Source organism: Amyelois transitella, chromosome 14, assembly GCF_032362555.1.
Source record: "Amyelois transitella isolate CPQ chromosome 14, ilAmyTran1.1, whole genome shotgun sequence".
NCBI classification, from domain to species: Eukaryota; Metazoa; Arthropoda; class Insecta; order Lepidoptera; family Pyralidae; genus Amyelois; species Amyelois transitella.
The window spans coordinates 1996124-2011940 of record NC_083517.1 but is presented as its reverse complement, the minus strand read 5'-3'; the positions used below and the strand labels follow the sequence as shown (position 1 = coordinate 2011940).

General features: G+C 36.0%; 1 protein-coding gene across 2 annotated transcripts; it reads left to right on the top strand.

The window, feature by feature from the left end:
- Nucleotides 1–941: 941 nt before the first annotated feature.
- LOC106130868 (phospholipase A1 VesT1.02) lies at nucleotides 942–15768 on the top strand. Of its 2 annotated transcripts, XM_013329800.2 has the most exons (8): nucleotides 942–1160; nucleotides 1242–1287; nucleotides 8460–8727; nucleotides 9653–9801; nucleotides 11031–11257; nucleotides 12902–12985; nucleotides 14178–14334; nucleotides 15075–15768. In XM_013329800.2, exons 1-8 carry the CDS (start codon nucleotides 1115–1117, stop codon nucleotides 15211–15213), a joined length of 1116 nt encoding a protein of 371 aa, XP_013185254.2. In that variant the 5' UTR covers nucleotides 942–1114; the 3' UTR covers nucleotides 15214–15768. The 2 variants fall into 2 exon arrangements, with proteins under 2 accessions (XP_013185254.2, XP_013185255.2); XM_013329801.2 differs by lacking the exon at nucleotides 12902–12985.
- Nucleotides 15769–15817: the final 49 nt, after the last annotated feature.

Genomic DNA, 15817 nt, shown 5'->3' with positions numbered 1-15817 from the left:
AGCCTTATCCTCGTGAAAGAATAGCAAACAAACGTATACATATAATCATGTCTATATCCCTTGCGGGGTAGATTGAGCCAGCAGTCTTGGAAAGCTGACAGGCCACGTTCAGCTGTTTGGCTTAATGACAGATATGAGACTCAAATAGAGGGAGGTTGCTAGCCCATCGTCTAAAAAAAGAATCCCAAGTTTATAAGCCTATCTTTAAGTCGCCTTTCACGACATCCATGAGTAAGGGATGGTACTATTCTTTTTACTTTTCGCGCCGGGAACCACGGGAATAGGAAGATACTTATTTGCCTTTGAACTTTTTTGGCGTACAATGATCGGCGTAAATCGGCTCGGCTCGGCATCGGCGGCAAATCGTAAGAATCATAATTTTAAATCACCACAAAATCAATTTTAAACCGGCTACATTAGCATAAATCTGTCCGCATTTATTAAATTTAAATTCCATAGGTATGTATCGAATTAGCATTTAGTAGGTATTTATCCACATCAATAATTCCGATTTTTACCGTCCTTTACCCTCACTCGACCCCGCATCTAGACGTATGGCATTGAAAACATTCCTAGCCTAGCTAATATCAATAAAATTCATCTACCGTGCCGTGTGGTTCCCGGCACCAATAGATAAAAGAATAGGACCACTCCATCTCTTTTCCATGGATGACGTAAAAGGCGACTAAGGGATAGGCTTACAAACTTGGGATTCTTTTTAGGCGATGGGCTAGCAACCTGTCACTAGTTGAATCTCAATTCTATCGTTAAGCTAAATAGCTGAACGTGGCCATTCAGTCTGCTCTGCTCTGTCTACCCCGCAAGGGATATAGACGTGACCATATGTATGTATGTAAATTCATCTACCAATAATTTTATTTGCTTATGATAAAAGTATCCTTCGCAACACATTTTGCAGTTCAAAACTCCGAGCGCAGTCATTCTGACTGCCAATGCCAGAAGCAACCGCACGCACCGTGTCTTTATATTTGTTTTGTCAGAAACAGATTACCGAAAACGGTTGCGTTGCGCTTCGTATGTGCGTGAAACGGCAATTCCAATTTCAAATTTTTGCTTCTATTTTGTGTAATTGAAATTAAAAAAAAAGTGAAATATGTTCTGCCAGTTACATTTATGGATGTTTGCGTTTGTTTTATACAGTTAGTGTTTTAGTGAGACGTTTTATTTTTTTTTATTTTTATAAATTTTTGAATGAAAATGAAGAAATATTACTGTTGCAGGTGCAATACAGATTTCGCATTCTGCTTTCTTGAGATGTTATAAAGGGTAAGTAGTAAACCTTAATACTATCTATAATTTTTTAACGTTAAAGTAACCATTGTTTATCAACAAAAGTAAATTTAATTTATAGCAGTTGTATGAATAAAATAAATAACATTTCATTAATAACACTGCCATATCAAACGAACATACCTAGTAATTTACCAACAAAATATATCCTAATATATAACATAGGTATTTGTTTAGCGACGGAGTTAGTATGTAGGTACCGATATTTTTGAAAGTGTTCTTGTTTAAGTTATAATTATGTATAACCGACTAATTATAGAGCATTTACTTACAATAGTTGCAACAACACAAACAGGAACAATTATGTTTCCCGCCAAAAAAATCCACTACTTACCTACTCGTTAGAGTAGAATTATTTTTCTTTGTTTTGCCAATAAACTTCTTCAGGAGCTTATTTTCCCTTTTTCTTAATCATTCCACGTCATATAATAATAAACTATTTACGGAAGTATTCTTCATGGTCAAGTAAAAGCTGTGCGGGTGCTTTACTTCGCCCATTCTCGGGACTTTTTAAAACAACATCATATGTCACTAAATGCGTAACACTCCCCAACACTCACTCTCATCGATGAGCCTTGAAAAACCAATATTTTCATTATATAGTATACATACATATAATCACGTCTATATCCCTTGCGGGGTAGGCAGAGTCATCAGTCTTGAAACGACTGATAGGCCACGTTCAGCTGTTTGGCTTAATGATAGAATTGAGATTCAAATAGTGACAGGTTGCTAGCCCATCGCCTAAAAGCAGAATCCCAATTCCAAACCCTATCCCTTAGTCTCCTTTTACAACATCCATGGGAGTGAGACGGAGTGATCCTATTCTTTTTTATTCGTGCCGGGAACCACACGGCACTTTATATAAAACTATCGATAAAACGCAATTTTGAAAAAAATATTACAGCTCAATCGAAAACATTATGATTCCCGCCAATAAGTGTTTAAAAGTCACATGAGTGTGAAGAATATTGTTGTTATTTTTTTAAAATGCTTGTGTAGCTATTGATCATGAAATGCCTTTTGTTTATTTGTAAATAAATTAAAATGATATCGGTAATATGCAAATTCAGGCAATGTTTTAGCAAAATCGAAATGAGATTCTAAACACAATACATGCGCTGCGCAGGTATTACTCTCGCAACACCTGTGATAACTATTTAAATTTACATTAAAGTGAAAATAATAAAGCTTATAAATAATAAACCTATAAGCCTTTTCACTCATTTCGGTAATCGCTGCATTTATTTATTTGTGTATCTATATTCTTAATTTATTGTAGTTTTTATGTATGTTTATTATAATTATTTTATTTAGTTTGACCCACATAAAGTTCTCTGTCAGACCCAATGGTTGACTGGTAGATAATTCTTCTAGCGTTAAGTCCGTCAATTGTTCTATACATTTGTATTTTGTGCAATGAAGTTTAAATAAATAAATAAACTTCTCAAGTCATAAAACTTGCTTTCAAGTCGGATAAATTAAATTGAGACAAAAGAATTACATATACATAAAATCACATCTTAAATCTTTACGGGGTAGACAGAGCCGACAATTTAAAAAAAACTGAAAGGCCACGTTCAGCTGTATGGCTTAACAATGGAATTGAGATACAATTAGGCGTATCTATTAGTCCCTATAGCTGCTAGGCCTAAAAGAAGACTCCAAAATTTATAATCTACAGCTTGATTGACTTTAACAGAAGCATATGTTTCTTTTTCGCTGTCAGACTAGTATGGAAACTTATTATTTATTTTCCCGAACTATAAGTTTGGAGGAACCATAGTACTTATTACCTTTCAATCAATGTTATTAATTGTAAGTTAATTGTTTTTAACTTTCTTAATTTTCATACTCCTATCAATATATATAAGCGTTCGTAATGAATAGAAAAAAATAATTACTGCTCATAAATTCTAAATTCCCGCTTACAAATTATTATTGCAGCAAATAAAACTTTAACGCGTGAGTCGCGAGCCCTTCAAATAGTTGGTTCTATTTTTAAATTCAAATGTCGATTTCAATATCAGAACTCAGTCTAGTGCGAATTGAACTGACGCACTGCAGGTTCTGTACAAATTTATTTCGATCCCTTTACGAGTAAGAATACATTTGAATTATTCGCTATCGGATTTTTCTATTGGAATATGGAACCCTAAAATAAAATTAATTCAAATTAATATAACTCTATCGCCGTTAAGGAATGTATGCATTAGTTTACAACAAATACACGACCGAAACGATCGACATTGAATTTAAAGACATTTTTATCATCCACTCAGCGGAAATGTCGCCAATTAATTCAGACCTACAATTCCAAGTTACATTCACCAAATAATAGTTCTACTTGGCCTGGTGGATCGGATCGTAATCATAGTATGGAACATTTATTGCGCCGAATGCACTTGACCGATTTTTTAATTATTTTCTATCTATTGTGAAGCAAGGTGAGCTCTTCCGCAAACATCGTAAAGATTAGCAAACGGAGTTCTATGCCCCATACAAATTTGAGGACCGCAATAAAATGTGTATAGAATAGCAATTTCGGTGTGAAATCTTCGACTTCAAATAGTACTGGAGAACTTACAGCTCTACACCAAGCCTTTGGGAAGTTTATCTCAATAATATTTTTATTGGATTAGATATTTGAATTACAAATTAACCCTATTGTTTATTTATTTATTCATAAGAATTCATTCACCTGCGTTGTAACAAAGGAAATAACCAATCAGTATGCTTGTCACACGAAAACACATATTCATGATGATTCAGTAATCTTTGTTTGTCAAATCATCATTGCAGAAAAAAATATTTCAAGATGAAACTCCATTTATACTACGAAGATATCTCTCCTAGGTAACTGGCAGGTTATAAAGGCATCCGATTATAGTTTATTGGTTCATGAACTCTTAAAAGGTAGAATGGAACGTAATTTATTTGAAGCTGGAATATGACCAGTAACATCCTAGCTTACTTTTGTTTAACAAATTATTTTATTTATTCTTTTTAACACATTAAAAGACTTACCGTCAAAAATTTATTAATATTTGACAAATATATATATAAATATATTTATAATTTCTGCTATCTATCTCGCGTAAAACAATTCCTCATCATGCAATATTTGTTTTGTAAACACACGGTGAAGGTCGCCTAAGTGGAGTAATGGGCCAGCGTTATATAACGATTATCGTCCGTAATCGAACCTGCTCACTTTCTGGTCAAACATCTGTGCCATCGACCACTGACCGGTTCTCGATTGGGCCACTGATCCAACTTAAATGGAACAATGAAATATAACTCGATAAAGGTATAATTAGATAACTTATTATGCGATCTTTTGTCACTGTGAGCACGCTTAATATGCAACGTATTTTGGGATACTTTCTGAATTTATTAAATATAAATATATACCAAATATACACACAAAAGTCACATCCATATCCCTTTTCGGGGTAGACTGGGCTAATAGTCTCGAAAAGACTGAAAGGCCACGTTCAGCCGTATATAATTTTACAAAAGAATTGAGATTCAAATAGTGACAGGTTGCTAGCCCATCGCCTACAAGAGGAATTCCAAGTTTATAGGACTATCCCTTAGTCGCCTTTTACAAGATCAATTTAAGATATGGAGTGGGTCTAAAGTGCCGAAAACTACGCGGCATATGCGGCATAAATACATTAATAATAAATAAATAACTACAAAAATAATATTTAAATTGCATATGGGTATGCCTGGTACCTGGCAATCTTAATGTGAACCTCTAACAATGTTAATAAAATAATGATTTATTATATTATATAATTTATATATAATAATTTTCATAAAATAATAATGTATGTTTTAAAAATAATATACTCAGTAAGGTTAGCATGAAAAAACATTAACATAAAATCTTGTTTCTAAATTCTCATATACCTATACCTAAGCATAAAACACATTCATTCATTGTTTTTGCCAAAGCGTACTCTATGAAAGTTCCAACGTCAGTATCGCTATATTTTTGTTTCGTACAAGTAATTGTAGCAGCAATTAGTTAAGTATTATGATAACAACTTTCGTAACAATACCTTGTTTTAGCACGGAATGAGCGCGACATATTTAGCAGATAATTCCGTGTACCTAACCTCGAAAATTGTAAGTGAACTAATGCCACATAATTACCTACTTCATCACAATGGCGTGTTCGAGTTGTTTTACAGGAACAACAACAAAACAAAATTTAAATATTAAATAAATTCAATAACTTTTTTTAAACACCTAATTAAGTAAGTAAAAAAGTAAAAATTTACACATCATAAATACCAGTAAAATCATTTTTATTTTGCACACATAAGACACAATATATAAGTGTCTTATTATCGTAAACAAATAAGATTGCAAGTAAGTACATAATTGTAAATCTAAAACACGTGAGAATCTTACTTTTCCTGTTAATTTATCCCTGACATCGTTCTTGGATCTCGTTGACATAAAATATTAATTAAAAGCTTAGAAGGTAATAAGAGCTATCTTCCTCATTGAACGGACAAAGGCAGAAAGGCAAAAATAAAAATTTGTATTTAAATGCATAAATAAACAATTAATAACCTAATAATTTATGTTTTTTGTAGTTAGACTTTGATAACTTAATTCTATAACGTTCTAGGTATTTTATTTAAAAACAGTCTTAATTAGGATAGCCGGGATAACAAAATATATGTAATTTTTCGCTTCAGATATAGTTTGTTCCGATTCATAATTGCAGTTACTTAAAAAATTTGGCTCGTGTTTAAAAATCAATCGAATTAATATCTAAATAGGATGAAGTGAATAATCATAAAGGAAACCTCTTATCCTTATTCAACGACTTTGCAAGTAGAAAATATATAGATATTTTCTACTTGCAAATATATATATAATAGAAAATCAAAAGAAAGAGGGGTACTTAAAACATTTTAAAGCAAGTAGATACTTATTTTTAAGGAAGAGGCGTACTTTATGTTCATATGAAGGTACCTACCTATTAAGTTAAATAAATTTTGTTCTGATTGATGACTTTGTTACACAGTAACTCCCACAATTCGTCATTCGCCGGGCACAACCACTATTGGCCAACATTAATTGCTCAACAATACACCGTTTCATGTAGGGTTGTCAGGCGTCCGCATAAAACGTGACATAGGTTTTATGATTTTGTCAAAATTTACGGTGCTCTGCTAGTCCGGCTTTGGTAAGGCTTTTAATATAACAAAATTCGCGCGGATACTCAGAGCCGTGCTCAGAATCGCTCTTCCACCACGCCGCCAATAGTAATATTTATATGTGTGGCGACCTGTTTATGCCACAAGTCACAACAGCAATCACGCGACGCTATCAGCCAATAACAGCGGAGAGTCTAAATCGCGCAAGGAAAGTTTACACGGATTAGAGCACATCCTCGGACCCACGCTTCCCCAGGCATGTCTATTAATTCACGTTAAAATTCGCGTTTACTTACTTGACTCATTTGATTTAGTAAAACTATATATAGACACTATCTCGCAAGGATTCCTACCTTTTAACCTAAATGTTCAGTCAAACTCGCCGGCCAACAGTCGAAGTGCTCGAGGAGGATGGAGGAGCAGGTCGGCCTCAGGGCTGCACTAGAGACAGAGATCCACGCTGCAAATAAGAGCCAAATCGTGCCAGGAAGCCAGAGGGCAAAATGGTGGAAGGCCATGAGATCCCATAATGCCCATAAAACTTCATTCAATTGAGTTTGAGTGAGTTGTTAGGTTGGCTCACTATATGCCAGGTGTCCCACACTCTGAGCAAAGATCCAGAGGGCTGGACTGTAAACAGGCTTGACCCTTTATGTCTTAATTCATGTACATACATATCATCACGTCTTTATCCCTTGCCCCGCAAGACAGAACCAACGGTCATGACTAAAAAGCCACGTTCAGCTGTTTGACTTAATAATAGAATTGAGATTCAAATGGTGACAGGTTACTAGCTCATCACCTAATAGAAGAATCCCAAGTATGTAAGCCAATCCCTAAGTCACCTCTTACGACATCCGTGGGAAAGAGATGGAGTAGTCCTATTCTTTTTTCTATTAGTGCCGGGAACCATACGGCACATTATATATTCATGTACACATTAAAAATATAGGAATGATAAACACAAGTAATAAGTAATAGTACCTACATATATATTTACCTTTGTAGTTAAATAAAAAAAATATCTGTCCGGCCGTTGAGTGCAGCCTGACAACCCTAGTGTCATGGCGAAGTGCGTACTAATCCATCCACGAGACAGTAATTAATAGAAAGTAGATCAATGGCGAGCCGATTTACCGGACCTTGCCTACGATAATTCATTTTACACGCTACTAAATGTGTGGAAGCGGTACCACGCTCTCTTGAGGATGCCGAGAACCGGCCAAAGTGACGACCGCCTTTATCTGACGCACTTAATTTCATGTACGTAATGCACGTGTAAAATCACGCCTCTTTCCCGGTACTGTAGGCAGAGTACATCTTTCCAATTGTCACGATTCCTGCATACTTCTCTCTTCATCCGCATTCATGACTCTCTTCATGCAGGCTCGTCGGTTTCGGATACTCTTGACCTGACTTTTTGCCAGAATGTTTCCGATTTCATTACATTTTCAAAAACGAACACCGGTCTACTGTAAACATCATTAAAATAAACTCCATATTATTTTAAAGATATCATACCTAAACAACCAAGTTTGTATGAAAAGATTGATGAATGTGAGTGAATGAACCAAAAGTAGGTATGCGAAAATCTTATCGACCAAAAATGTCGCCGGCAGGTCGCCGCTGATCTTGATCTACTTTTGCATAATTTTCTTTTATGACAAATATACTTCCTCATAGTTATGATAAGAAGCGTTTTTCTTATCCAAGGTCTAAAACAAGGACGTTAGTTCAGCCTTTAGGACTTAAATAATAAAAAATAAATATAAAAAATAGACATACGTCAAGAATTAAAAAAAAATGACTTAACTACAGATACCTACTCAATAAATTCAGCTAAATTTTGAATCGAAATCTTAGCAAACACTGTAATCATAAAAATCGAAATTATGAATACTGCTCATATTTTGCAGAAATATGCTACCCTAATACTTCTTTCAAAAGCACCAAAATCTGTTCCAGATCACTCACGAACTTCGTCACGACACCGCTGGACCAGCCTCTACTCCTGGCGAACTCCACTTGCATCGACAGATCGCTACCCACCATTATCTATACCTTCGGGTACAGGGGTCGTGTAGCTGGTCCAGCTACCACAGCTGTTATGACCGCTTACCTGGCCAAGAGGAAAAGGAATGTGGTCCTATTGGATTGGGAAGAGGAAGCTAAGAGTGGGGTGCTGGGCATACCACTCGGGTATATGTTGTCGGCTGCGCCTAAGTCTAGAAAGGTATATATATGTACTTTACATCTGGTTCAAATTCACATTCAAAAATTCATTATTATGAGACATTACAAACATCATCAATGACATATCTTTTGGTTTCACAACAATGGTTCACGTCAAATGAACTAAGTTTACTGCAGCTTCCAAAGCGTCAGTGCAGAAAAAGCGGTAACAAAACTTAAAAAGTAACCGATTATAAATACGTGTGTGAGACACCAAATAGGCATAGGTTCAAATGCCTATTTGTGTCTTTGCTCTTAAGATGACTGATAATATCATGAGGAAACTTGCTTATACCATGACCCAATAGGGGTAAGTTCCCCTGCACGGGTTGCAGAGGATCTATGGATAAAAATCTAACTTAATTTATTTAGAAATCAAAGGTCAAAGGCTCACCATGGTTGCTTATCAGACCGCTGAGGATGTTACCATGACTAATTTCAGGAGAAAGAAGAATAAATATATACGGGACAAATTACACAGATTGAATTAGCCTCGAAGTAAGTTCGAAACTTGTGTTACGAGATACTAACTCAACGATACTATAGTTTTATAATAAATACATATATAAATAAACATCCAAGACTCAGGCCAAGCAGATAAAGTTCTTTTCTCATCATGCCCTGGCCGGGATTCGAACCCAGGACCTCTGGTGTCACAGACAAGCGTACTACCGCTGCGCCACAGAGGCCGTCAAGATAAAGTCATGCTTTCTCAGTTATTAATGGAATCCCATTGGCATTGGATTGGCAAATTGCAACAATATACAATGCAATTCAAAGACACTGTTATATTAAGAAGATGCTTGACTATGCACTTTGCAAATCTGTTTTACGCATCTTAGTCCAAATCAAAACAGACCTACACCCTTGATATAAGTAAAAAGGTTCCTACACTCTTTCTAATATATGTTTTTATATTATTTCAGATCGGAGACAATTTAGGCGAAGCCCTAGTGACGTTAGCTCAAGCAGGCCTGAACATGACCCAGGTGCACCTCATAGGCCATTCCCTGGGGGCTCACATCATGGCCTTCGCAGGGAAATGGGCCCGTGAGAAGGGCCACGTCGTGTCACGGTAAGATAGATAGATAGATAGATGAACTCCTCATTGCACTAAAAGAAAAAAAAACCTGAAAAAGAAACACAGATTATGAGGTACAACATACATACATATAGTCACGTCCATATCCCTTGCAGGGTAGACAGAGCCAACAGTCCTGAAGAGACTGACAGGCTACGGTCAGCTGTTTGGCTTTTGATAGAATTAAGATTCAAAATAGTGACAGGTTGCAAGCCCATCGTCTCAAATAAGAATCCCAAGTTTAAAAGCCTGTCCCTTAGTCGCCTCTTACGACGTCCACTGGAAATGAGATGGAGTGGCCCTATTTTTTTTTATATTGGTGCCGGGAACCATACGGAGATACGAAGGCGAAATTATCACTCTCAAAACAATCTCTTCTAGTCCACTTTAGGGTGCGAGGAATATATATAGGAAATAAGAATAGAAAGGCGATTGATGCAGTACGTATAAAATAAGCTTACCTACGTAATAATAAGTCAATATAATGCGATTTTTGTTTTGTGTGCCATTTTATTCTCTTTTCATCTAAGGTGTGTGTAGATAACTTCGAAATTAGTCATTATTATTTGGCCGAGGTGGGATTCAAACCGGGGCCTATATGCCAACACGCGTTATAACTTCCTTACCAAATCTACCAACGGCGCTAAATACTTTTACAGGTATATCTATTTTTAATATTAGAGCTAGCATAAACGAAATCGATGATGAAATTTTGATCACACGTTCAGATTTAATCATTATCCGCATGAAACAACGAATGCAACATATCAATCTTATTACCTCAGTTAATGATGGGTGAAGCAACACTTTCAACAAATAAAAATTGGGACTGTTATGTCAGCGTCAATTTTTTTTTTCGTCTTACTGGAAATTTGCAACTGTTCCATAGTTCCGAGAATGTTTAATAAGTTGAGCTTTGCTTCCATGAGAATTTCGAAACCTTTTTGATTAGATTCTCGTACCTATTTAATTTACTGTGAAATTAGTATGAATTGAAAGCAAAATGGTTATCATTCGGGCGCTGGAGGTACTTACAGTGTGACATGTACGTATAACTTATAAGTTGTAAATAAAAAATAATTATATCTAATATACTGCAGAAAATCATAAAATTTTCGCGAACTAACCATATTCACGGGACAACGCCGAAGACAGTTGAGTTGTTACGTCAAATGTTCCAACCATACGTGCTATAAACAATTCTGTGGTTACAACACTTTCAGCATAACAGGCCTGGACCCCGCGCGAGCCCTGTTCGAAGGATCACTAACAGTCCAGTCTGGACTTGACCGCACCTGCGCCAAGTTCGTAGACGTCGTCCACAGCGACCCAGGGGGTTATGGGACCAGCAAACCCACGGGAACCGTCGACATCTGGCCGAACTACGCTGGGAATGGCGGATCGCAACCTGGATGCCCCAACGGAGACTTTGACATGTTTTCTGCTGAAGGTATTTCATTTAAAAAACAGTATTTACATTACATTGTTTAGTTAAGCAATTTAAGTAGTTAAAAATTAGTTGTGGCATCATGTCATAATAACATGCTTGATCATACATGGAGTTCGACATGCTTACAAACATTCGGGATATCATGCCACCCATTTTCATCTATCTTTTTGTCGTATCTATAAAAAAACGGTATTATCAAGTTTTCTTTCTGACATGACAAAAACTACTGCGCGTGATTTGATTTGATTATTGAGATTGCTATTCGCTAATACTTACATACATTTTCACAAAAGATCTCCACTGATTTATTTTCTAGTTTTTGTCCCGTTTTCTCGCTAATAACGGCCCCGGAAATAATTACAATGGAAGAAAACAAAACATTCCTGCGTCTATCCCTGTCCGAGAGTATGATGGTGTATTATTTTGCTCGAAGATTTCTAGACAAAAGTGTTCATATTCAGTATAGCGATCGGAATAATTAAGTCATATACTGTTTTTTCGTATTCCATGTTACTTACTTAAGATTCACATAAACATGTTATACATAATCTTCTTCATGGATTTTGGAATTTTACTTTGTAGTTTAGGTAAGGTTATAAAAAGACAAACAGCTTCTCCTGCTTACTTAATTTATGTAATTTTATCTAGTCTTCTCTATAACTACTTAAGTATAAAAGCAACCAAAAAAAACTTACGATATGAGTTAAATAACTTGGATTAAAACACTTTTATTAGAAGTATCACTGTTACGTTAATATTGAGTAATAGATGCGTGTAATAGGAAGCTACGAACGAAGGTCTTCCTTCTTGTAAGTGTGTTCAACTAGCTGTTCAATTAAAGATCATTTTTCATGTTCAATTACATACAACACACATTTTATAATTTAGTATTTAATAGATAAGTACTTAACATATGTATATTGACACGTCCAAACACTTGTAAATTAGATAATCATCGATATTATATTCAACAGATATTTTATGTGAACAAAATAGGTGGATACATACATATAATCACGTTTATATCCCTTGTGGGGTAGACAGAGCCAACAGTCGTGAAATGACTGATAGGCCACGTTCAGCTTTTTGGCTTGATGATAGAATTGAGATTCGAATAGTGACAGGTTACTAGCCCATCGCCTAAAAAAAAGATAAATATAGTTTTACTCGTTAAATATAAATAGAAGTGTTCCTACCTACGTTTCTACTTTTTTTACATACTCTTGAATAGGGGATTCTAGCTTGGATCATATTGACGTATTCAGTAACTGAAAGTCCAAATTTCCTCACGAAATCCTCCCAACAAAAGATATACCTACAAACGCATATCACTTCCTTGTATCTCGCGGAGAAGACGGGGCTATAATTGAGAAGACTCAAAAGCCACGTGTAGCTGGCTGGTTAAAAGAAGGAAGTGAGATTCAGTCACAGGTTGCTAGCCCATCACTTAAAAGAAGAATCCCAAGATAATAAGCATTTTTTCGACTGACAAGCATCTGGCGACAATGGACAAGCAACTATTTGACTGAATCAGCTGGAACCAGGTACAAATTCAGGACACAAACTATATTCATTTTTTTGGTACCAGAACACTATTCTTCCTCATAATAATAACTACTAATTCAAAGCCTTCAACGTTTTCAGACATTAATAATGCAGACGGTGATGATACGAGACAAGTCGAAAATATGACAAAATTACAAAAGATCATTAGAACAATGAAACCCAGTGAGTCGTTGATAATTGGCAAAATTGGCATGAATTTAAATAAGTAATACTTATATTACAATCACGTAAAAAGCCGCTCACGCTACCTCCAACAAAAGTAGTTGAAGTATACCTAACGCTTGTTGACTGCCTCCGGCTTTGCTTACTGCGGTCGGTTTGCAGAAAAAATATTACCAATACGTACATTTATACCTACAATATTTTTTAAATGGCTTTCTTAATTGTGTAATGATTTAACTTAGGTAAACAGACACTCAATTTAATTTCTCATACTTAAGAATTACCTACGCAATTAATATATTTAACGAGTAGGTATATTTTTATTGTGCATGAGATATTTTTTATAGATTCTTCCTTCTTCCTGGCTTGTCCCGATTGCATCCTCGCCACTCTGGAGAGGTGCCCGGGGTATGCCCTTTGACCTGGGCTATAGATCCTGGATTGGGGGTATCAGGTTTTTACACAAAGTGACTCCCATCTGATCGCAACTTTTGCAGGGGAACCTAACCCGTATTGGATCGTTCATGGTAACACATCCAGTTGCCTGAATGTGCAGGTTTACTCACGATGTTTTTCCTCACCGTAAAAGTATCGGTTAGTATTCAAACTAATGTACATAACTTCGAAAATAGTCATTGGTACATGGCCGGGGTGGGATTTGAACCTGTGCCTTTATGCATATCACGCATTTTTATCCGGGCACATTATCGATTTAACCACTTACGCTCTACAAAGATAATATAATCGTAATAGATATAATAGCTTTTACGAGTTAGTATATAATAATTTCCTTCCCAGGTTTGTCGGAATTTCCTTCTTGCTGTATTTAACATGATAATTAACACGTCATACGCACTTTTCCAGCCATTAACTAAGCTAATCACCCCCTATGCATTCACAATTTATATAGAGCAGAACATCTCCAAGGTAAAAAGCTACTTACCTGTCTAACTTATTCCTATCTCAAGTATCAAGCGACAAAAATCAAAAAAAAAAATTTCGTTGCATCCTTTCTTGTAAGCTTTTCATTCACATAGCCTACCTAGAGCCACGCAAGCGGAGTTGCAAGCAAAAGCTATTAGGAAATAATCTCAAAATGTTGACCTTGTATATTAACTATGGTTTATTTTTTGGAAAAGTCTCGATTAAGTTTTTTAAACTACCTTTCTTTTAAATACCACCCAACTTCCAGACCTGTGCAACCACGACCGATCATGGCAATACTTCGTGGAAGCTATCGCTCATCCAACGGCTTTCCCTGCTGCGGCCGCTGTCAACTACGACAGCTGGGCAAGTAGCGGGGGAAATACCACGGAGACCATCTACTTGGGAGACTTGACAAACCCAAGGTCAGTAATTAAAAAAAATAATTGAGGACCCAGTTGACGCCCCTGTAGAACGCCCTCACAAAGTTGCTCCTGTAGGCTAAATTAACATAATAATATGTGAGGATATAGAATTGAATAAAAGTAATACTCGAGCAGATTACTATGAAACAAAATATAGTAAGGTTGAACTTACGAGTACTTGTCATTCGGACCGATTATTGTTTCATCTTGACGATAAGTAATAATATTGGTAAAAAAGGTCATGACAATATTCCGTATAAATAAACAACAAGGAAAACATCTACTTATTAGACCCGAAAATCCAAGGTCAGTAATAAAGCTTATATAGCTTGGGGGATGGAGGGCCAAGATGTCAACCCTGGGGACCTCCGCAAGAAATAAATTGCTATTGTTACCATGGTAGATAATAAATCAAATTATGATCAAATACTAGCTGAAAATATTAAATTAACTGTAATAGCCGATAAACGTGAAGCTAAAGGACCTGAAACCTAGATCTGACAGAAATGTAAACGACATCTTTAGATTATTAAAACTTAACTATCTCACCATGACTATACTAAACTTCCTTTTATACGAGGTGAATCATCATTCAGCTCGTATAATAGAAAGTTTAGATATAATAAGATTAGATATAATAGAAAGTTTACTTTATAATTGAAAGATTAATAATAGAGTTTAAATCTTTCTAGGTACTGCCTGAAAGACTCGGTTATTTGTACACTCTTCTAAACTTTCAGGGCTAGAGGCAACTTCTACTTGATCACAAACTCCAAGCCGTTCTTTGGCAAAGGCCAAGAAGGTCTAAAACCAGACGACAACGCGGCCCGAAGACGCCGCCACTCGACCCTGACAAGGTTGCTCAAGTACCTTAGATGATACGTGGCTCGGAGTGTGCAGGCAGCCTTCGGTGTCATTACCAGGACTATAAGACTAGTTTTATAAGTTGAAAGACGTATTCTCATCGTATTGAAAAGTTAGGATCTGTGTTGAGCTTGTGTTAAGTCGGTGAGGATACACATATCACGTCCTAACGGGGTAGATAGACCGTTAGTCCCAAGATTCTTCTTCTTCTTTCAGGAGTTAATGTCGGTTACAGCTTCAATTCTTTAGAAAGGAGATGAGATGCGCCTTTTAACCATGATTCTGGGTTGGGGTCAGGTTTTTACACGAAGCGACTCCCGTCTGACCTCCGCAACCTTTGCAGGGGAACCTCACCCGTGTTGGATAATGGCAAAAGCTGTGTTATATGTGAAACTTATAACTTTCAGTATTTAAATATTAATTATTAAGATACATATTGTCATGTCTTCAGACTTGATCAGAGAGATTGTATAGAGTGTAATAAATGCGGTTTGTGTACTTTATGGTACATCCAAAGATTTTCATTATATTCTGTTCAAATTAATTATAATTTCGGGATAATTTGTTGTTTTCTTTCAGTTAACAAGCTTTTTACTCTCAATTTCAGATGAAGAATTTT

Bases quoted from the DNA above. Each gene is read 5' to 3' on its own strand.
- LOC106130868 (XM_013329800.2), top strand. From the start codon at position 1,115: ATGTTCTGCCAGTTACATTTATGGATGTTTGCGTTTGTTTTATACA. The intron at 8,728-9,652 runs GTATATATATGT...ATATTATTTCAG, and splicing joins CTGCGCCTAAGTCTAGAAAG to ATCGGAGACAATTTAGGCGA. The intron at 12,986-14,177 runs GTGAGTCGTTGA...CCCAACTTCCAG, and splicing joins CATTAGAACAATGAAACCCA to ACCTGTGCAACCACGACCGA.